The 23,691-nt window shown below is 40.9% G+C and overlaps 1 protein-coding gene across 7 annotated transcripts in view; it reads left to right on the forward strand.

Annotated features, from left to right (window-relative positions):
* The window catches only part of IRAG1 (inositol 1,4,5-triphosphate receptor associated 1), a 127,787-nt gene that overhangs the window by 81,537 nt on the left and 22,559 nt on the right, over positions 1-23,691 (forward strand). For all 7 annotated transcript variants that reach the window (XM_059408246.1, XM_059408254.1, XM_059408270.1 and 4 more), the window contains 5 exons: positions 4,286-4,409; positions 12,899-12,929; positions 15,364-15,504; positions 15,981-16,112; positions 17,405-17,546. In XM_059408246.1, coding sequence (XP_059264229.1) covers positions 4,286-4,409; positions 12,899-12,929; positions 15,364-15,504; positions 15,981-16,112; positions 17,405-17,546 — 570 coding nt within the window. The remainder of the gene's footprint in view (positions 1-4,285; positions 4,410-12,898; positions 12,930-15,363; positions 15,505-15,980; positions 16,113-17,404; positions 17,547-23,691) is intronic.

Genomic DNA, 23,691 nt, shown 5'->3' on the forward strand with positions numbered 1-23,691 from the left:
GAAAGTGACCGCATTTCTTCCCACCTTCATATTTCTTCCTATCCTTCCATCTCCACAAATACAAATGATAAATTATACTTTTTGTACTGTCAAGGCTTTACCATCTACGTTCCTTTCTGTAAATATAATTTCCATAGTTAGCCCTAAACTTATATGTAAAAGGATTTTACGCTGACCATCATTCCCTTTACGATGGCTCACCATTACCTAGTTTGTGATTTTGATTTATGTTTTGTTTAGCTAGATTTTATTATCCAATAGTTTTTCTAGAAGGGCTCAAAGGTGCTGTTTCCTGAATTTTAGTACGTTTAAAAATGTTATCTTTATTCTTGAAGGACAGCTTGCAAAGTTTTAAATTTGGGGTCATTCTTTTCCTCAGAACTTGGTAGATGCTACAGTGTATTTAATGTTGTAGAGAAGTCTGAGACCAGCTGATTTCCAGCTCCCCTCAACCTCCACCTCTCCCTGTAGATGGCTTACTCTTTCCACAAGGGCAGTTGGAGAAGCACTTCTTTATACATACGCGCGCGCGCGTGTGTGTGTGTGTATGTACAAATGTATATATGAATTGTTCCTTTTGTTCACTAGTTCAAAGACACCACAATCTGTAAATTTCTCACCAGTATCTCAACTACAGGTCCATTATTTAATCTCTAAATAACTTCAGTCTTTCTTTCTCAGTTGTCATGTAGTTGCCATGCCATTGTTCTCATTTTATTTCTTTTTGATATGGACATTTTCACCTGGATTTTCTCTTTACCTAAACAATTTGTGAAGGTCAATTTTCATTGACTCCTTCCAACCTTATCTGAGATCCCTGTTCTCCCTTCAGTGCTTAGCTGAAGACTGGATATTTTATGTTTGCTTTATTCCTGCTTTGGTGGTAGGGAAAGGGGAAGTTCAGATGGAACTGTGTGTAGTGGTGTTTGTAGGATTGGTTTCTGCTCTTTTTTCTATAACTTTGTTCATAGTCCAACATATGAATTTATTACACTATAGTATGGGCATATCTTATGCTTTTAGGCGAGTAGTAGTGGATTATAGATTATTCCCCAATTTAGGGTAGAATTATAGAGACAATCAGCCCAGGTGTTTATTTTCCAGACTTGGCTCAACTATTCCCAGCAGCCATTCTCACTCCTCTGTCAGATAGAGGAAAGGAAAAATAGACAAAAACCAGGTGGTGGGTATTATAGAGGGCACGGATTGCGTGGAGCATTGGGTGTGGTGCAAAAAATAATGAATACTGTTATGCTGAAAATAAATAAATTTTTTTAAAAAGATCTAATTTGGATTTTTGAAAGGAAAAAAAAGATCTAAGGATTTTGGCCACTATGCCATTTTTCAAAAGTGGTGGTCAGGGGTAGGGAGCAGCTTCAACTGGGGCTTTCCATGTGTCTCCTGCCCACACTTTATTGGATGGGCTTGTTTTATTTTTTTTTCTTTTGTCTTACATTCTGGTAAATCCCTCCATATTGTTTGAGATAATCAGCTCTGGTAAAATGCTGTGCAATCATTCTGCTTTTCCTCTCCCCTCTTACTCAGTAAGAAAAGCAAATAGTAGCACAGGAAGTTTTTTCTCTTGTTGGGAGTATTGTTGTAGTAGCATGGAGATCCTTCCTTTCTGAAGAAACTTTCTGAATCTCCTGTGGAGGCTGCCTGCTCACCCCCTCAGTCTACTTCCCTTCTCATTCTGTGGTATTATACTCTTGCCAGAATTCTTCCTCTTAACATCTTCTCCTCAGTAATGATTCTTTGAGGGAAGAAAAAAGAGCTATCAAGGGTGGGAGCTCTACATTTATTCCTAGCAAGTTCTGTCTTTCTCTAGCCATTATTTTTTTTCTGCATATAACTTTTTATTAAAAATTAACATATCATATAATGTATTATTGGCTTTGGGGATACAGATCTGTGAATCATCTGTCTTACCCAATTCACAGCTCTCACCATAGCACATACCCTCCCCAATGTCCATAACCCAGCCATCCCATCCCTCCCCCCTACCCCCCAGCAACCCTCAGTTTGTTTCTTGAGATTAAGAGTCTCTTATGGTTTGTCTCCCTCCCTGGTCCCATCTTGTTTCATTTTTTTCCCCTCCCTACCCACCACGACACCCCACCCCACCTCTTAAATTCCTCATATCAGAGAGATCATATAATAATTGTTTTTCTCTGATTGACTTATTTTGCTTAGCGTAATACCCTCTAGTTCCATCCACATCATTGTCTAGCCATTATTTTTTTTAAAGATTTTATTTATTTATTTGACAGAGATCACAAGTATGCAGAGAAGCAGGCAGAGAGAGAGGAAGGGAAGCAGGCCCCCTGCTGAGCAGAGAGCCCGATGTGGGACTCGATCCCAGGACCCTGAGATCATGACCTGAGCCGAAGGCAGCGGCTTAACCCACTGAGCCACCCAGGCGCCCTCTAGCCATTATTTTTAAAGATGATTGCTTTTTCTTATATTTGAGAGTTGCTGGTATATTTATGGTTTAAAAATTTTTGTAATTGTTGACTTAATGAGGAGGATAACTGGTTCTAGGATCTACAAGTTCTAGGATCACCCTTCAGATAGCCATCTTATCAGGGCTAGAAGGCCTCACTAGTTATTTTTTTGGTGGGGCAGGGGAGGCTCAACCTAGGCAACTTCTCTTGGCAAAAGCCCCTGTTATGGCTTTCATTTGATTATTAGTTCTTCTTTGGTTCAATTAATCATATGGATTTCTCAGGAGTCCACTGCTTAATTATCTCTCTGCTGGGTGCAGTGTGGATACATAAAGGTATAACAAGACCAGAGGGAACACAAGGTTTATCATCTATCACACTGAAAAGTCAGAGAGCAGTAAGTGCCAGGACAGAACCCAAGAGATGACTGGTAGCTAAGAGAACATCTAGTTCAATCTTATATTCAAAGAAGGATCACTGACTACCCCCATTTCTGACAGATCGCCCTCCAGACTTTGCTGGGATACCTTAAGTACCAGCAAACTCCTGAACACTGTTCTGTTATTGGAAAGCTCAAAATATTTAAATAATCTTTATCTTGAACCAAACTATATAAGTCTTCTTCTCTCTGCATGTTCTCCTTTGGAGAAACTTCTAATTCACATGACTCCCAATCTTAGCTGCACTTAGATGGCTACCACAAGTATACCTCTAGTCCCAATCTCTGGCCTGGTGTACAATTCTGGAAAAAGAGCTGACTGGAAACCTGCCCATGAGAGATGGTAGAACATGGATGACTAGAAGTCCTGCATGTGAATGGAAACTAACCATTGTATGGGATGAAGATACCTGATCTCACCCAAGTAAAAGAGATTTGAGGCTTTTAATCCTAAAGGTACCATAAGCCCATAGGAAGGTACAGTGAGTCTATGCTGCATGAATAACAAATGTCAATGCCAGGGACATTTGCCCATGTCTTCCTGAGTTAAGCACTTGTTAGAACGTATCTGGGACAGCAACAGTCAGAACGTGTGCAGGAAGGGAATGATATCTAGAGGGCATAGGCCATAGTGGGTGATAATGAACAGATGAAAAAACAAGGGTAAAGCCTGGAGAAGGGAAGCTTTAGAGAGCTACAAGAGCTGTCTTCAAACCGGAGAAAGATTTATGGGAAGGAGAATACTTGGTTGGTTCTTTCTGCTCTCAGAGCACACACCCAGGATAGTTTCATGAGATTAAAAAAAAAGGCTGTTCATTGGTTCTTTTGGCTAAGAGGCATCTATTTCTGGGATCTGTAAAAGATCTAATGACCCTAACTTTACCCTGGAAAAACACTGTTTCTATTTCTATCTATGGGGATATTTCAAGATTTCTAGGTAGGACATCAGTGATTGAATCACTGAGTTCATTTGAGAAAGAATAATTGGGCAACAGGCCTCCTGAGAAGCCTGCCAAAGAGAGGGGACTTTTCCAAATATTACAGCTAAAGAGCAACCAGCTTTCAGTTGCCAGAAACCAACCCTGAACCCCAGACACGGGAGCCTGCTTGGTACTGTGGGGAGCAATGGGAAAAACTAGAATTTAAAGCAGATGAAATTGATTTGAAATCTGACAATGAGTTACTAGTTTTGTGACTTTAAGTTATTTACCTTGCAGAGTCTTGACTAACCTATCTGTAAAATAGGATGATTAAGTTCTAGCTCACTGGATCATTGTGAAGATAAAATAAAAATTATAAAGCCCCTAGCATATAATTAGGTTCTTATAAACTGAAGCAAGTTACCAACAGTGCTACTGTGGTTTCAGACATTTTATAAGTTAAGCACTTTGTTTTTTTTCAGGGCTCCCTTCTGAACTCTCCTCAGCTATTGAGGAAGAAGAACCAAAGACTGGCTTGGATGTCATGCCTAATATTTCTGACATGCTGCTGCGCAAACTGCGGGTCCACAGGTCTCTCCCTGGAAGGTAAAATGAAGGCATGGGTTGCATAAGACACTGTATTGGGTAGGCCCTGTGTTAGATTCTAGATGGGACATAGGACAGCATGGGCCTTGATTTTTGCCCCCAGAATGTTCAAAGTCTAATGGTCCAGACAGGGCTAATGCAGCAAAAAATAAAAAGAATAATAAAGAGCCACATAAGGTGCTTCTAACTCAAACAGCAGATGGGTTTCACAGGTGGGCATGAGGTATCACCAGAGGCTCATGGCAGCAGAGGGTGGTAGACTTTGGCCCAGGAAAAATGGTTTCAGTCTGAGATCTATCATTTACCCATAACTGAGAGATTCTAGGTCTGATTTATGCATAAACAGAGATGTAGAACATTTGGAACCACACGAAGAAGGATTGCTTGGGAAATCTACCAGGCTCTTCCACACACGGAGAAAGTGACTTCACTTGCCAAATATCATCCTCCTCACCTACACAACAAAGGTCATAAGTGAGCTGTCATTGGTAGGATGCTGCACTAGCTAAAAGAGACAGTGTGTAAGCAGGCATGTCAGCACATGGTACACCCTTGATAACTGGATTGAAAAATGAATGGAGGAGATAAGAGAGGATATCACTAAGGAATAAGAATTGCGTGGGTGCCTGCAATTGAGGCATCCTGCCAGGCTCAAGTAACCTGGAGACTAAATTGTTGGGGGCCTGAGAAAGGCCATTAGGAGAAATCAGATGTAACAGAACTCCCTGACTTGGGGGAAAGGAAAACAAGTTTTGTCCAGGGGATGTGATATTCAAACTGCACACTATCATCACCTAAAACACTGACATCAGGCAATGCTCAGAGGGGCCTAGAAATTAAGCCAGCATCAGGAAAAGTGCCAGAAACAGGTCAGAAGCGGGTTGCATTCTGGAGAAAGAGGAGCCCTCCTCCTACATTGTTGCTGGGAATGAAAGCTGGTGTGGCCACTCTGTAAAACAGTATGGAGGTTCCTCAAAAAGTTGAAAACAGAGCTACCCTATGACCCAGCAATTGCACTACTGGATATTCACCATAAAGTTACAAATGTAGTGACCCAAAGGGGCATGAGCACCTCAATGTTTATAGCAGCAACGTCCACAATAGCCAAACTATGGAAAGAACCTAGATGTCTATCAACAGATGAATGGATAAAGAAGATGTGGTGTATACACACACACACACACACACACACACACACACACACAATGGAATACTATGCAGACATCAAAAATGAAGTCTTGTCATTTGCGATGACATGGATGGAACTCGAGGGTATTATGCTGAGCAAAATAAGTCAATCAGAGAAAGACAATTATGGTTTGATCTCATGTATATGAAAAATTTGAGAAACAAGACAGAGGATCATAGGGGAAAAGAGGGGGAAAATCAAACAAGATAAAATCAGAGAGGGAGACAAAACATAGGAGATTCTTAATCTCAGGAAACAAACTGAGGGTTGCTGGAGGGGAGGAGATGTTAGGGATAGGGTGTCTGGGTGATAGACATTGGGGAAGGTATGTGCTATGTTGAGTGCTGTGAATTCTGTAAGACTGATGAATCACAGACATGTACCCTTATAATACATTATAGGCAAATTTTAAAAAAAGAAACAGGTTGCATCCACAGCTGAGGAAGGGCATGGGTGGGGCCAGTTCATCTCAGGGAAGGCAGAGAGAGAGGCTGTCCAGAGGCAGGAAACCAAAGGAGAAACATGGCAGCACACTGCAGGTTACAGAGCATGTTTATATGCTGTGCCTTTTGGTGTTTGTAACAACCCAGTGAGGCAGAAAAGGAAGATTTTGTTTATCTTCAGTGAAAGAAAAGAGGCAAAGCAACATGATAGTAAGTGACAGAGTCAGGAATTGAACTCAGGGTGGGCTGAGTTGCAGACTCAGTGCCTTTCCATTATACTAGGGGCCTGTTACAAGTACCCAAACCAGCACTGGTACTCTTTTTTTTTTTTTTTTATAGATTTTATTTATTTATTTGACAGAGAGAGATCACAAGCAGGCAGTGAGGCAGGCAGAGAGAGAAAGGGAAAAGGAAGCAGGCTCTCTGCTCAGCAGAGAGCCTGATGTGGAACTCTATCTCAGGACTCTGAGATCATGACCTGAGCTGAAGGCAGAGGCCCAACCCACCGAGCCACCCAGGCACTCAGCACTGGTACTCTTGTCTGTAAGGAACAAGGCTGGTGAATAGTATTATTGACTTCTTTTTCCTCAATAAAGCTGAAGATAATTAGTGTCATTACAGCTCACCTCCAGCTAATTAAATTCCCCCAGCTTACCTGGGTGAGGGAAACTGAGCAGTTCTATCTTCTATGAGTTAATAGCTACTAGCTACAAACCTTGAGGCCACATTGGACCTGCATGGGCCTGCATGGTCAATGAATTAAGATCAGCATCTGAACCTGTGATCCAGGCTCTCAGATTGTAGTCAGTGGCTCTCGTGCATTGAGAGATACATTGCCCATCCCCAAACTCTCTGCTCCAACCACTAAACCAGGCTCCCTCCTCCTGGCCTCAGTAAAGGCTATTTGCAGCTTAGGCTCATGGCTGGGCCCAGAACGCTCTACTCCTGTTTTGGGGCTTGGGATAGATGGGCAAAGAGTTGCCCAGCAGAAGGGGAAGCCAGAATTTCAAGAATCCTTCACTTAGAAAAAATATGGGGAAATTTAATTTCCCCATGAGTTTTAATATGAAGTTTTAATATGAGTTTTAATATGAAGGATTTGGTTTCATGATCTATGTGGGCTATGTGAATTGGGACTGGACCATACCAAGAAGGAGCTCAGAGAGTCAGCAAATTGAATAAATTCAGTAGAAAAATCAGGTCTGGTGATGCCTGGGTGGCTCAGTCAGTTAGGCATCTGCCTTCAACTCGGATCATGATCCCAGGGCTCTGGGATCAAGTCCCACATTGGGGATCAAAAACCAATAGGAGCAATAAATAGGCACTTAATCAATAAGTAGTCATTGGAGTGCCTATTATGTGCCAGACATTAGAATGGAGAACAAACAGACACAGTCCCTGTTATTAGGGCACTTACATTCTAGGCAGAGAGACAAATAATATTCAAGTAACTAAATGTACAGTTCCAGACAGCAAAACTGCGAAGAAGACCATAAGATAGTCACATACAGAGAATAACATAGGGATGGAACATTGGGTAGAGGGTCAAGGAAGGCCTCTATGATAAAGTAGTAATTAATATGAGACATGCAAATGACAAAATGAAGTCATCCATGCAAAGATTTTGGTGAAGACATTTCCAGACAAAAAGCACAGTAATTTCAACAAATAGTGTGGATGACTTGATGCAAAAGAGTAAAGATACAAATGTAGTGACCCAAAGGGGCCTCACACAATACATAAAAATTGACTCAAAATGGACCATAGAGCAAAATATAGAGCTAGTGCTATCAAACTCTTAGAAGACAACATAAAAACAAATCTTCAATACTTTGGGTTAGTCCGTAGTTTCTTAGATATGACACTAAAAGTACAAGCAATTAGAGGAAAAAAAATAGATGAATAGTATTTCATCAAAACAAAAGTTTTTTGATGCAAATAATACCACTAAGAAAGTGAAATGACAACCCACAGAATGTGAGAAAATATTTGCAAATCATGCATTTGATAAGGGATTTATTTCCAGAATATATCTGGAACTCTCTAATTCAATAAAAAGATAACTAATTTTTTAAGGATAAAGGATTTAAGTAGACATTTCTTCAAAGGATATATATGAGGGGTCAGTAAGCATTAAAAGGATGTGCAACATCAATCTTTAGGGAAATGCAAATCAAAATGTTAATGAGATACAATTTCATATCTTCTAGAATGGCTATAATAAAAAAGGTGGATAATAACTAAGTATTGGTGAGGATGTGAAGAAACCAGAGTTCTTGGTAAAAGGGTGCAGCCACTTTGGAATAACAGTGTGGCAATTCTTCAAAAAGTTGAATATAAAGTTACCATATGGCCCAGCAATTCTACTCCTTGGTGTATAACAAAGAGAAATGAAAACATGTGTCTACACAAAAACTTATACACAAATGTTCAGTCACAGTGTTTTTCATATTGGTCAGAAAGTGGAAATATCCCAAATGTCCAATGACTAGATAGGTAAATTGTGATATATCCATATAATGGAATATTATTCAGCGATAAAAATGAAGTATTGCTATATGCTACTACATGGATGAATCTTAAAAATATTATGCTAAATGAAGGAAGCCAGCCACAAAAAGCAACATGTTGTGTGATTCCATTTTTATGAAATTTCCAGAATAGGGACATCCATGGAGTGAGAAAGGAGATTAGTATTGCCTTGGCTGGGAATGGGGCTAGGGGAGATGGATCACTAATGGGTACAGAGTTTCTTTTGAGGATGAGGATGATGAAAAGTTTTAAAATTAACCATAGTGATTGATGGTTGTATAACTCTGTGAATATATTAAAAATTATTGAATTATAAATTATAAAAGGGTAAATTTTGTGGTATGTGGATTATATTTCAAATAAAGCTATTATGAAAGAAAATGGGGATTAAAAAAAGAGGAACGAACAGTAAATGCAAAGCCTCTGGGACCACATTGAAGTGAGTGTGAGGAGCAGAGTGGTCAATGGAGAATAGGAAAAGGAAAGTCTGGTAGAGGCTGGTTCACAAAAGATCCTGATTTTACACACTTCACAGCACCCCTGGGGATAAAAATATATGTTTATAAAAATAAAAAAATATATAAAAAATAAAGAGTGGAAATTGAGGTAAAAAAAAAAAATCCTGATTTTATTCTAAGGGAGTTTAGATTCTACTTAAGGGAGTTTAAATTCTGAGGCAGGCATTGCCATCCCAAATAATCTCATTTTACAAAACCTGCTGGGCTTCCTTCTTTTTCGAAGGCCCATGGCTCTGCCCCCTAGCTGTCTATACCAGTTCATAAGATAGAGCTCTCTGTCTTGGTGATCACAGCTTTGTAGTAAAGCTTGAAATACGGTAACGTGCTGCCCCCAGTTTTGTTTTTGTTTTTCAACATTTCCTTAGCGATTCGGGGTCTCTTCTGATTCCATACAAATTTTAGGATTATTTGCTCCAGCTTTTTGAAAAATACCGGTGGAATTTTGATCGGAATGGCATTAAAAGTATAGATTGCTCTAGGCAGTATAGACATTTTAACAATGTTTACTCTTCCGATCCAAGAGCATGGAATGGTCTTCCATCTTTTTGTGTCTTCTTCAATTTCTTTCATGAGTGTTCTGTAGTTCCTCAAGTACAGATCTTTTACCTCTTTGGTTAGGTTTTTTCCCAGGTATCGTATGGTTCTTGGTGCTATAGTAAATGGAATCGATTCTCTAATTTCCCTTTCTGTATTTTCATTGTTAGTATATAAGAAAGCCACTGATTTCTGTACATTGACTTTGTATCCTGCCACATTGCTGAATTGCTGTATGAGTTCTAGTAGTTTGGGGGTGGAGTCTTTTGGGTTTTCCATATAAAGAATCACGTGATCACCAAGACAGCATGGTACTGGCATAAAAACAGACACATAGATCAGTGGAACAGAGTAGAGAGCCCAGATATGGACCCTCAACTCTATAGGCAAATAATCTTTGACAAAACAGGAAAAAATATACAGTGGAATAAAGACAGTCTCTTCAATAAATAGTGCTGGGAAAATTGGACAGCTACATGTAGAAGAATGAAACTCAATCATTCTCTTACACTGTACACAAAGATAAACTCAAAATGGATAAAAGACCTCAGCGTGAGACAGGAATCCATCAGAATCCTAGAGGAGAACATAGGCAGTAACCTCTTCGATATCAGCCACAGCAACTTCTTTCAAGATATGTCTCCAAAGGCAAAGGAAACAAAAGCGAAAATAAACTTTTGGGACTTCATCAAGATCAAAAGCTTCTGCACAGCAAAGGAAACAGTCAACAAAACAAAGAGGCAACCCATGGAATGGGAGAAGATATTTGCAAATAACAGTACAGACAAAAGGCTGATATCCAGGATCTACAAAGAACTTCTCAAACTCAACACACACAAAACAGACAATCATATTAAAAAATGGACAGAAGATATGAACAGATACTTCTCCAATGAAGGCATACAAATGGCTATCAAACACATGAAAAATGTTCATTATCACTAGCCATCAGGGAGATTCAAATTAAAACCACATTGAGATATCACCTTACACCAGTTAGAATGGCCAAAATTAGCAAGACAGGAAACAACATGTGTTGGAGAGGATGTGGAAAAAGGGGAACCCTCTTACACTGTTGGTGGGAATGCAAGTTGGTGCAACCGCTTTGGAGAACAGTGTGGAGATTCCTCAAGAAATGAAAAATAGAGCTTCCCTATGACCCTGCCATTGCACTACTGGGTATTTACCCCAAAGATACAGATGTAGTGAAAGGAAGGGCCATCTGTACCCCAATGTTTATAGCAGCAATGGCCATGGTCGCCAAACTGTGGAAAGAACCAAGATGCCCTTCAATGGACAAGTGGATCAGGAAGATGTGGTCCATATACTCTATGGAGTATTATGCCTCCATCAGAAAGGATGAATACCCAACTTTTGTAGCAACATGGACGGGACTGCAAGAGATTATGCTGAGTGAAATAAGTCAAGCAGAGAGAGTCAATTATCATATGGTTTCACTTATTTGTGGAACATAACAAATAGCATGGAGGACAAGGGGAGACGGAGAGGAGAAGGGAGTTGAGGGAAATTGGAAGGGGAGAATATGGACATGAGAGACTATGGACTCTGAAAAACAATCTGAGGGTTTTGAAGGGGTAGGGGGTGGGAGGTTGGGGGAACCAGGTGGTGGGTATTAGAGAGGGCAAAAACATGAATACTGTTACGCTGAAAAGAAATTTTTTAAAAATAGGCAAAAAAAAAAAAAAAGCGCTTTCTGTATCAGGAGCTGACCATGTTATGTGGCCTTTTTTTTTTTTTTTTTTTTTTTTTTTTAACTTAAATCACACCTCCTTGAGTCCTCAGGGCTTTCTTTGCACATTTTGAAAAAAAAAAAAATGTGTTCTATAGAAGAAAAGCAGAAACTGAATTATCAAAATAGTAAGTTTGGTTAATAATGAAAATATGTATATTTCATGTACTATCCAAATAAAGCCAGGAGTCAAAGGCAAGCTGAGCAACATCTGATAAATTCGTTTAAAGCAATATGTGCTCTATATGACAATCAAGATTATGTTGGCTGGCCCACAGAGGAAAGCGCCTGATGGGTGGGGTTGTGACAAGCATTGTAATACAGCATCAAACATCTTTGCAGTTGTTTGTTCCATGCTCTGTACTCTGCTGACTTGATGACCATGGGGTCTTGTTGCCTCATCCTCACAGGAAGGCTCTCACAGTCCTTTGTCAGGGGTGAGAACCAGCCCCTTGCAGAGATAACTGACCCCTACCTTTGCTCTTGGGGTCCCTTCACACCCGTCAAAAGGAGGAAGCTGTGTTTCCTGAGAATCTTATCGATGGCGTGCTCTGTTGCCAAGTCCTATGACGCTGGTAGGACCCCTCCCAGTCCTTCCACCCCAGCACAGGAAAGGGCCTGTGCATTATTTACATTGTCTGGGTTTCAGAACAGGACTAGCTTTAGTCAACAGCAAGAGCAGCAGAGGCAGAGTGAGCATGCAGAAAAAAGGACTGCTAAATGTGCGCATTGCACATGAAGAGGAACCTCTCAGAGTGATCCCTGTGTAGGGGCTGGGACTTTCTTGCCTGGTCTCTAATTCCAACCATCAGAGGGGGTTCTCACTGTAGAGAAGGACTCTGGGCACCTTTTCCTACCTTGTATTCTCTGACCCAAATGCACTCTTGTCATAACTCTCAGAGACAGAAGGGTCAGGCTTTACAGACCAGGGTAGGCCTGAAAAAATTATGAAGACTACTCAGATGTGTACAGTTTATGAAGTATGTAGCACATGCATTCTCTTACTAAGTCCTCACAATAAGCCCGTGAGTTAGTTATAACAGCAGCTAGCATCACCTGAATGCCTACTCAGTGTGGATGTCATGTATACACACACACACATTTACACATGTATGCATACATAAACACATGTGTGTCATATATGTGTGAATATATACACATATATCTATATATACGTGTGTATACATATTTATAATGTTCCTGCAAGGTAGATATTATTCCCATTTTACAGATGAGCAAATTTAAATAACTTATCTGAAGTCACAGAGAGTAGTGGGTGCTGATGGAGGACTGATGCCAAGATCTAATATTTTCTACCACCCTTCCTCTGTAAGAGTCCATATCTGGGCAAATGTCTTATGATTACAGAGCTCACACAAAGGGTACCCTGCATCTTTTCCAACTCACCAATTCTTCTTACTACATTCCTGGAAAGACATGGTCTGCTGGTTGTTCAAAGTCACTTTTTGGTTTTATTTCATAGGTTGGATATAGTTCATTTGCATGTCTTTTCTTTTTCACAGTGCCCCTCCACTCACCGAAAAGGAAGTTGAGGTAAGTGATTCCAGTGCTTTATGAAATTTAGTGCCTAAGCTTGACTGGGTTTATCGAAAACATTCCATTTTCTAGCCTCTGCCCCTGACAATTTTGTACAAAAATGAGAATGTGTGATTGTGGGATAATATGGAAATTGTGATCAGCCCTACTGAAATGCTGAGACTCCCACCCCAGGTGATGGAAGATTCTGGCAAATTTGGTCAGAAATGAGAAGGTAGCTGGAAATTCTACACTTCTTCAAGAATGGTTTATGCTCTTTAAAAATATGACTTAGAAATGCAAAGTTACTGAGAGGCTGCAGAATTGAACCAAATTTATTTCAAAATTAATCACAGATGGTCAGATTTCACGTTTTAAACTTTGGTCCAGAGGAAGAAGGTACTTCCCTTCTGAGGGTTCCAGACACAAGGAAGGTAGCTCAGCCAAGGTGGGAAGCTGTGCTGTCAGCTCATCAGCCTTCCCTGATTCCTCCTTTACTCCCCTTGGGGCCTCCTTGTCTCTGTAGAGATGCTATCCCAATGGGGTTGGTGGGTGAGCTGAGAGGAACTTCTCTGCATTTCATTCTGGTGAAGGGGTAGGGGAGATGGACACAGACAGTGCATCCCAGGTGAGGTGGTAAGGTAGTGAGGACCTCTGATGCCAGCACCTAGTTTGTTTCTAAGAAATTAGGTTGGAGTTGATAGAAGGAAGAGGGTAAGAACCTGAATGAGTCCAGAATCTTTTACTCCAGGTTGGGAGGTTAAAAGGTTTTAAAAGTCTTTGTAGCATTGTTTGCCACTGACCATAAGAAGATGAATATTCCCTTTCTGAGACCCAGTGGACTGGACAAGTAGAGGAAGACACACAATGTGAAATGTCTCCCAGAGACAGTAACAATTACCTTGTACACAGATATTGCACTTAGTTCATCACACACTCACATCCATCCTTTCAACAGATCCTCCAATCAGCTCAGTGAAGTTGGTAGAGCAGGAATTAGAACAAAGGACGAAATCAAGTGATGAAATAATTTACCCAAGGTCCCAGACCCAGTGCTTAGCAGAACCAACATTTAGACCCAAATATTCTAACTAAATACAGGACTCTCTCTATATCACACTGCCATGAAGGGGACAACTCAGGTATAGAAAAAATAAACATTGAACATTATTGATAAACTTGACTGGACTGAGGCTTGGGTAGGACAGAAAATCCCCACCCACTGACACCGGTGAAGATGGGCTATGGGCAGTTTGTTTAATGACCAGCTTCTATCTGCCGGTGTGTACTGACACAATTAGTGTTCAGCATGGTAACAACAGCACAGGCTTTGAAATCAAGTAGTGTAATATTTGAATCCTGGTTCTACTACTTCATGTCACCTTGAACAAGTTAATGACCCTTCTGGTCTCAGTCTCTTTACCCACAAAGTGACCACAACAGTTCCTATTGCAAATGCTTTTTGCGGAGTAAATGAGTCAAGGTGCACAGAACTCATAGCAGTGCTAGCATATTTGTACATGCTTAATGAGGAGTAGCTTCCAGGGTTGCCATCATTGTTGTTATTGGGTCAGTTCAAGGCCTTTAGTTCTGTCTGAAGATGTCTACCCACTGTAGGCCATATTACATGAACTCAGAAGATCAGACAGTGTTAGCTCACCCCAAGGGTGTAAATCTTCTACCACTTGACTCAGGGCAAACGAATGGAGTAAAAATGAAAGCCATTGCTTCTTCCTGTGTAGAGTCCATCTGTTTATTTCTCCTCCCCGGTAGTTTCCTATCATGCCAGGAGTTTCATGTTTGCTCAGTCCACCTTGCAAAGTTTCATTCATGCATCCCGTATTTTTGGCATGGAATATTTGTTCCAGAAAACTTCTCCTAACAGAATCATACCTCGATGTCTTTAATATCCTGGCAGCTTCTTAAAGCTGCTTTCTGTGCAGGATTTATAATACTCAGACAAGATGCTGGTTGAAATTTGCTTTAAGTCAACAGTGCTTATATTTTAAATGGAGTTTCTTTAAATACAGTGGTTCCATGCAAAACCTCCAAAACTCATGTGTAAGAAATCCTAGCATGAATCGAAACTGCTTCACAATCAGCTATGTTGGGCTGAGTTTACCTAAACCTAAATACAGGATGTTATTTTCTTGAAAATAACAAGAAAAGGCAAAGTGTTATTCTTTTTCAGTAAAATGTAAGTAAATTTACTGTTTTTCAGTAAAATGCATTTGGTCTTCTGGTTCTGGAAAGGACCTAGCATGGACCTCAGGTTACTATTTCATCATCTTTTGTGCAGTTTACTATGAAAGGAGAATTTCACTTGTATGCAGCTGTTTTGGTGACTGGCTCCAGGAGCTGATGTAAAACGCTCATGCAAGAAACACACCTGTGACCTTGTTCCCTGTAATAATTCCTCCTAGCATCTCTCCTACACTCTTGTTCCCAACAGAATGTGTTTGTACAACTGTCCTTGGCCTTTAGAAATGACAGCTACACTCTGGAATCTAGAATTAACCAGGCTGAAAGGGAACGCAACCTAACAGAGGAGAACACAGAGAAGGAACTGGAAAACTTCAAAGCTTCCATCACGGTAATTGTGGATCCTGATGGGGGAATCCTTGACTGTCTCCGAGGGCTATGCCAGGTGTCCTGATTTACTCAGTCAACAAGTAGAGTATCCTGACATGAGAAATCAGGCCAAGGCTCTGAGCCAGGGAGAGTCTTCCTCAGAGAGCTTGGAGGAACTAAGGCAGAGACCTGAAGGCCTGGTTACCTTGGGGGCTGTGAATAAGGCCTCTGAGTCCTTGGAAGCTTCTCAAGAGTAGGCTGGGTGACCTGGGATGGCAAAAGGAGCTCCTTAGGAACTAGAGACCTGGATGTGATTCTCTTCTTTCATGTCAGTCAGGTATAGAGTATCCACACTGGGCTTTTCAATCCCCAGAAGGTATAGCCCAGACCCTACAGAGGCCACTCTTTTCAGCCAGGATGAGGACCAGGGCTTGTCTTGTGACAGCTCAAGTCAAGTCTTGGTATGGACCCCAGCTGATGTTCCTTCTCACTTCCCAGTCCTCAGCTTCACTATGGCACCACTGTGAGCACCGAGAGACCTACCAGAAGCTGCTGGAGGATATTGCTGTCTTGCACCGCTTGGCTGCACGCCTCTCCAGCCGAGCTGAGATGGTGGGGGCCGTCCGCCAGGTGAGCCTCTTCAGCTCCCAGCCATCTGACTAGCTCAGCTCTGCCCACAGTAACTAGAGCACGAATGTAATGTAAGCAATGACAACTAGAGATCCCACTTACTGACGGCTTCCTCTGTGCCAGACATCCTGTGTACATTATTGTGTTTTATTAAGGTATTTTTGGTGGACCTCTAAACCCTTGAGGTGTTCCTTGGGAAAGGCTTTCTGTGAACATGTAAGTTTGCAAATTGCTGCCTACTACCTTCTTTTCTTGGAAATTTCTGACACATATTGGTACCATCAAGGCTTTGAGAACACCTATAGCGAAGAAGCCTATTTAAAACTACCTGTATGTATGTTTCCTAAACGTATCTGACTGAAGAACCACAAAATACCTATTCAACTTCCATGGAACTAGTATTTGGCAAATATGCTTTTAGGAAAAACTGCTTTGTTTCATTTAATCCTCCCAGCAACTCTGCAAATATCTTTTCCCCACAAAGACACGAAACTTCAGAAAGGTAATAGCACTAGTGTGTGGCACCGCTGGGATGCAGACCCAGGTTTTGCTCCCTCTTAGCCACTTTGAAGTCCTGAAACACACAGGGCACCACCCTGATCCAGGATGGTGTCATGAGATCAGACTGCCTAAGCCCAATCTTGGCTCCATCAGGATTCACTGTGTGACCTCAGGCCATTTATTGAGCTCTCTGTGTTCCAATTTCTCCAGCCAATGCAGATGATGATAGCGTCTGTTATATTGGCTTACCATAATATTTGCTAAGCGCCTAGATGTTATTATCACTGCTGCTAGGACGGTGCTCACCTGTTATGCTGCACTGGTTACATCAGCAGGGTGTTCCTGGGACAGAGCCTAGAGCAGTTCTTGTCGAATGAAGGAAGAACAAGCCACTGGGCGGTCCCACCCCTGTGTTCTTCTGGGGAAAGGGCACCTGACTCAGCAGCACACCCAGGAAGTCACTCTGACTGGAGAAGCAACAAAGGGAGAGCTCAAGGGAAGTGGCTACCTCCAGGAAGCTTCCCTGACCCATTCTCTCAACATAGAGGACTTTCCTACCTCTCATCTCCTGAGGCATTGTGGCTGTGCTTATTCTTGTCCTCCGTGAGAGCAAGTGCCTGAATCCCCCTCCCTCAGCTCACATCACAGACAGCAAACCCTTAGAGGGCAGAGCTGCATCTTTTAATTGTGTCCTTTTAATTCTTCCAGCCCACAGGTTAGCTCAGAGCAAACAAGTGCCAACAAGCCTTTCCTCCAATTGCCCTGTGTGCTCACGCTCTCCTTTCCTGCAGGAAAAGCGCATGTCAAAGGCAACAGAGGTAATGATGCAGTATGTGGAGAATCTGAAGAGAACGTATGAGAAAGACCATGCAGAGCTCATGGAGTTTAAAAAACTTGCAAATCAGAACTCAAGCCGCAGCTGTGGCCCCTCTGGTAAGGAACTGGGCTCCTGCCCCCATCTTGGCCCCGCAGTGTGGGTCCCTGATGGCTCTAGGCAGGATCACATCCATCAATGCAACCTGAGGAGTTCTAGTTGAGCAAGGCTCATTGTCCTTGCCCAGTGCTGCCCATAGGGGCCTCACAGCAGCTGTTCAGGTGAGACTAGGGACCAAGAACCAGGAAACAAGAATAGTCCCAAAGCAACTCCTGACACAATAAACCACAGCAGTTGACCACTGATATGAAGCCATAGGCTATAAGAGCTCTCTCTACTTTATGAGAAGGACAGACCCCAGACCTTACAGTCTTTGTGTTTTGGAATACATACTAAGGAATTTAGGCCTTATCCTAGAAAGTATTAGGGGTCCAACCAAATATTTAAGTTCACACACGGAGTTTAGAATGTTCCCTCATTACAGTGTGGAAGTTACATTAGTGGGACAGAGCCAGAGACAGGGAAACCCACAAAGCTGCTATTACAATAGTCCAGGTGAGAGATGAACCTGGGCAGTGGGAATGGCATGAGATCCTAGCTAAAAGAGATATTCCTGAGATAAATAGCAGACTCATGGGCAAGACAAATGTTTTAAAGAAACTCTTTTAAAAGTGTTCTGCACAATTGCTATAGGAGCACAGAGGTGATTCTTCCTGAAGGAGTCAAGGAAGATTTTACAGAGGGATGGCATCTGGGCAGTTTTTCAAAGTAAAAATCGGCATTCTCCAGGCAAGGGGGAAATAGACCCCAAGTAGAGGAAACAGTGTGGACAAGGATGTAGGTTTGGAAGGGAAAGGGTATGGAACAAAGAATTTGATGAGGTTACAGTGTTGGGAGTGTGATGATAACAGTTTGAAGGTAAGCCTTGGTAAGCCAGGGCCATATGCCAGGTCATTCTAATAATTTGGGCCTTTGTCCTTGAGGCTATGAGGAAACGCTGGTGAATTTATACCATCTAACATGGTCAGAGTCTATTTTCAGAAGATTTGTCTGACTTCAGAGTAGACAATACATTAGGAGAGTATAGACACTGAGGTCTGGAGGCACTTGCTGCAGTCCAGCATGAGAAGGATGGTGCCTTGGACCAGGATCTCTCCTTGAGAGCCAGGGTCTAGGCTCTGGCTGATGAGGATGGTTTTAGCAGGAGAAAACAGACGTTTTAGTGACAGGAATCCCTGTGGAATGCAAACATCCGTGTTACCAAGAGCAGGAGGAGGGAAAGTATAACAGATGGAGGAACCTTTATAAACAGGAGGTTTCACAAGTTTCCTGGGGAATATCAGTGACACTTTCCAGAGTCCAAAGGCAGTGTACAAATGCTCCCAACTGTCTGCTTTTGATCTTGGCAGCAAGACTCCTGACCCACATGCATCTGGGCCTACAGCAAACTAGTTTCTGTCAGTGCTGGGAGTTGGGGAAGTTGCCACCAAAGAAATCGTAATATGTGAGCTCTTGCATTATTGCTCTGGAAGGTGCAAGGTCTGTTGTAAACTGTCGTATCCAAGATTTATGAAAGGAACAGTTACCATGAGTTTCATTCATTCATTCTAAAGATATTTATTGAACTCCTTTGCTGTCCCCCACATGATACTAACTATAGAAGTAAAGGGCACATGGTGACTGAGATCCAAAGGAACTCCCAGCTGGTGCAGAGGGCAAAGGAGTATAACCAGCCCAGTGACAAAAGTAAGCAGATTTTTATAGGGAGCATACCACAGAGTCCCACATTCAGTCTGGGGACATGAGAAAGTGTTTACAATACGTAGGGAGATGGTAGCTGAGTCTTAAATGGTGACTAAATATTTTTCAGATATTTGTTCCCATACCACTCTTTCTCAGCCTGGTCTGATGTAGAGGGTCCAGCATCCACCTAACAGGTGTGTCCATTGGATATCCTGTGACCATTCCCAAATAATGTTAGTTTTTAAGCCTTTACATGACTTCTAGCAATCTTTGTCTGAAGACTATAGTGAAATAAAAATAACTTTGATTTAAAGAAAGGTTATACACATTTAAAAATATCCATTTTTTTTCCTGAATATGAAACACTGATTGTTTACACTTTGAATTATTTCCTTAAGATGGATTTCTAGATGTGTAAATACTGGCTTGGGGGAAAGAAATTTTTATAAGGCTCTTAAAGCAAACTATTTTCAAATAACTCATTGATATTTCCATTTAATGGGTAACAGTATAGCTCAGTTCATTGTGCCATTAAGATTCTTGTCCTTTCCTTTAAAAATATTTTTTACTTTGATGAGCCAAGATTCTATCTCATCATTTTAATTTGTATTATTTTTTACCTTTTCAATTGTTTCCTGGACATTTGTAGTTCCACTTTTATAAATTCTCTAGTTATATCTTTTGCCCACTTATAAAATTGGCATTTTATTCATTTGTATGAATGCTACAATATATAAAAAATATTTTCTGGTTCTGCTATTTTGGCTGACTGGAAAACTTGAAACTCCTTGACCACAAGTACTTAGACATTTCTGCTGGATAAAATAAAGCAAGCTTTAGTCTAAAAGAATAGCTGAATCTACAGGAAAATAAATTGAAATACTCAGATACAAGAAAAGAAAAGAGAACTGAAACCTGCAGCTTCCTTGGGGACACAAGTCAGCTTCAGTTATCTGGGTGCTGAGCTTCTGCACTTGCATGCAATCTGAGATATCTCGGACACCTATGACAGAGAGTTGACTTGAGACTCCCACAGTTAAGATTTTCCAAGGACTGCATCTTTAGACAGAACTTAAACAAGAAAAAAACAGTTGCCAAATAGCAGAGACACAAATCAGGGAAGTCCATTTCACCCTGTCGTAGGAAAAATACTTTCTGCTTTCTCGTAGGAAAAATGTATGCCATGACAGAAGTTGTGGTGCAATATGCAGAGACTCTGTAAAGAACATCACAATGATGTCTGTAGGAACACTGTCAGAAACAAACATAAAGCCACTGTGGAGAGGCACACACTTCTCCCGGGGCACACAAGATTCCTCTAACTGAAGCCTCACTAAAGGTGATTTTACAGTATAGAATTATAAAATACGTAAGAAAACCATCCACCTTGAACAAGAATCATCAGACACACTAAACAATAGGGTTATATCCTAAGGACTGCAGAAAATAAAACAATCTGATAATTTTTTAAAGGTATGTTTAAAAACTACTAAAGGCATCTTATGGTTTTGGATGCAATTGTAAATGGGATTGACTCCTTAATATCTCTTTCTTCTGTCTTGCTGTTGGTGTAGAGAAATGCAACTGATTTCTGTGCATTGATTTTATATCCTGACACTTTACTGAATTCCTGTATAAGTTCTAGCAGTTTTGGAGTGCAGTCTTTTGGGTTTTCCACATATAGTACCATATCATCTGCGAAGAGTGATAATTTGACTTCTTCTTTGCCGATTTGGATGCCTTTAATTTCCTTTTGTTGTCTGATTGCTGAGGCTAGGACCTCTAGTACGATGTTGAATAGCAGTGGTGATAATGGACATCCCTGCCGTGTTCCTGACCTTAGCGGAAAAGCTTTCAGTTTTTCTCCATTGAGAATGATATTTGCGGTGGGTTTTTCATAGATGGCTTTGATGATATTGAGGTATGTGCCCTCTATCCCTACACTTTGAAGAGTTTTGATCAGGAAGGGATGTTGTACTTTGTCAAATGCTTTTTCAGCATCTATTGAGAGTATCATATGGTTCTTGTTCTTACTTTTATTGATGTGTTGTATCACATTGACTGATTTGCGGATGTTGAACCAACCTTGCAGCCCTCCCTAGGAACAACGCAAAAGGCAAGGGAAGCAAGGGCAAAAATGAACTACTGGGATTTCATCAAGATCAAAAGCTTTTGCACAGCAAAGGAAACAGTTAACAAAATCAAAAGACAACTGACAGAATGGGAGAAGATATTTGCAAACGACATATCAGATAAAGGACTAGTGTCCAGAATCTATAAAGAACTTAGCAAACTCAACACCCAAAGAACAAATAATCCAATCAAGAAATGGGCAGAAGACATGAACAGACATTTCTGCAAAGAAGACATCCAGATGGCCAACAGACACATGAAAAAGTGCTCCATATCACTCGGCATCAGGGAAATACAAATCAAAACCACAATGAGATATCACCTCACACCAGTCAGAATGGCTAAAATCAACAAGTCAGGAAATGACAGATGCTGGCGAGGATGCGGAGAAAGGGGAACCCTCCTACACTGTTGGTGGGAATGCAAGCTGGTGCAGCCACTCTGGAAAACAGCATGGAGGTTCCTCAAAATGTTGAAAATAGAACTGCCCTATGACCCAGCAATTGCACTATTGGGTATTTACCCTAAAGATACAAATGTAGTGATCCAAAGGGACACATGCACCCGAATGTTTATAGCAGCAATGTCCACAATAGCCAAACTATGGAAAGAACCTAGATGTCCATCAACAGATGAATGGATCAAGAAGATGTGGTATATATACACAATGGAATACTATGCAGCCATCAAAAGAAATGAAATCTTGCCATTTGCAACAACATGGATGGAACTAGAGCGTATCATGCTTAGCGAAATAAGTCAAGCAGAGAAAGACAACTATCATATGATCTCCCTGATATGAGGAAGTGGTGATGCAACATGGAGGATTAAGTGGGTAGAAGAATAAATGAAACAAGATGGGATTGGGAGGGAGACAAACCATAAGTGACTCTTAATCTCACAAAACAAACTGAGGGTTGCCGGGGGGAGGGGGTTTGGGAGAAGGGGGTGGGATTATGGACATTGGGGAGGGTATGTGATTTGGTGAGTGCTGTGAAGTGTGTAAACCTGGTGATTCACAGACCTGTACCCCTGGGGATAAAAATATATGTTTATAAAAAATAAAAAATTAAAAAAAAAAAACTACTAAAGGCATCAAACAATGAATCAAAACATGAGAATAAAATACAGTTATCAAAAAAGAATAAAATAGAACTAGAAATGAGGAACAGAATCATGAAAATTAAAAACTCAGTAGTTTAGGTGTGGTAGGTACTATAGTGGTGGCAATTATTCTAGTGGAGATTCCAAATTTCTCCTTTCAGGCACACTTCTCTATTCCCTTGAAGTTAGGTGATGCCATGTGATTTGGCAAATAAAATGTGAGCAGAAGGCCTTTGAGTTGAGGCCTTTAAAAAACTAGTGTGCAGTGGGTGGTTCAGTTGGTTAAGACTCTGCCTCAGCTCAGGTCATGATCAACCCCATCATTGGGCTCCCTGCTCAGCAGTGAGTCTGCTTCTCCCTCTCCCTCTGCTGGCCCCCTGCTTGTGCTCTCTCTCTCTCTTTCTCTCAAATAAATAAAATCTTAGGAAGGAAGGAAGGAACGAACGAACGAACTAGTGTGTGAATTACATGTTTCTTCCTCTTCAGATGACAATCATCACTGCTCCAGAATGGACATGTAACATAAGGAAGAACTAAATCTTTATTGTCATAAGTGACTAAAACTTTGGGGCTGTTTTTTATGGGGCTGTTTATTAATAAGCATAACCTAGCTTACTGGTATAACATTTAAATCAGATTGGGCACAGTTGAGGGGAAAATTTAGTTAACTGAAGGTAGATTTTCAGAAGTTGCCTAAAATGCAGTTCAGAGGGATAAACTGATTAAAAATATGAAAGAAAATATTGTATTATAAGATATGGGTACAGAGTATAAAATGAGAAAGTTCCAAATGCATCTATTAGCAGATCTACAAGAGGAGGGAAAGAGAAAATACTCAAAAAGATTTTCCAAAATCTGAGAATTTGCCCAAACTAAAGACAGACATGAATCATTGGATTCAGAAAGAACAGTGAATTCCAAGAAGAAATAAAAACACATCGAAGCAAAGTGAAAACTTTAAAAGTAACCAGAGAGAGAGGAGAGAGGATTTACAAAAGACTGATAATTCTCAATAGCAATAGTAGGACCAAAAGACAATGAAGTGGGGTAGGGGAATGGGATAACTGGATGATGGACATTAAGGGGGACACATGATGTAATAAGCACCAGGTATTATAATAAGACTGATGAACCACTGAACTCTACTTCTGAAACTAACAATACACTATATGTTAATTAACTGAATTAAAAAAAGAATGACGTTAAAGTCTTCAAGCAGCTGTG

This window comes from Mustela nigripes, chromosome 1, assembly GCF_022355385.1.
Source record: "Mustela nigripes isolate SB6536 chromosome 1, MUSNIG.SB6536, whole genome shotgun sequence".
In the NCBI taxonomy this organism is placed as follows: domain Eukaryota; kingdom Metazoa; phylum Chordata; class Mammalia; order Carnivora; family Mustelidae; genus Mustela; species Mustela nigripes.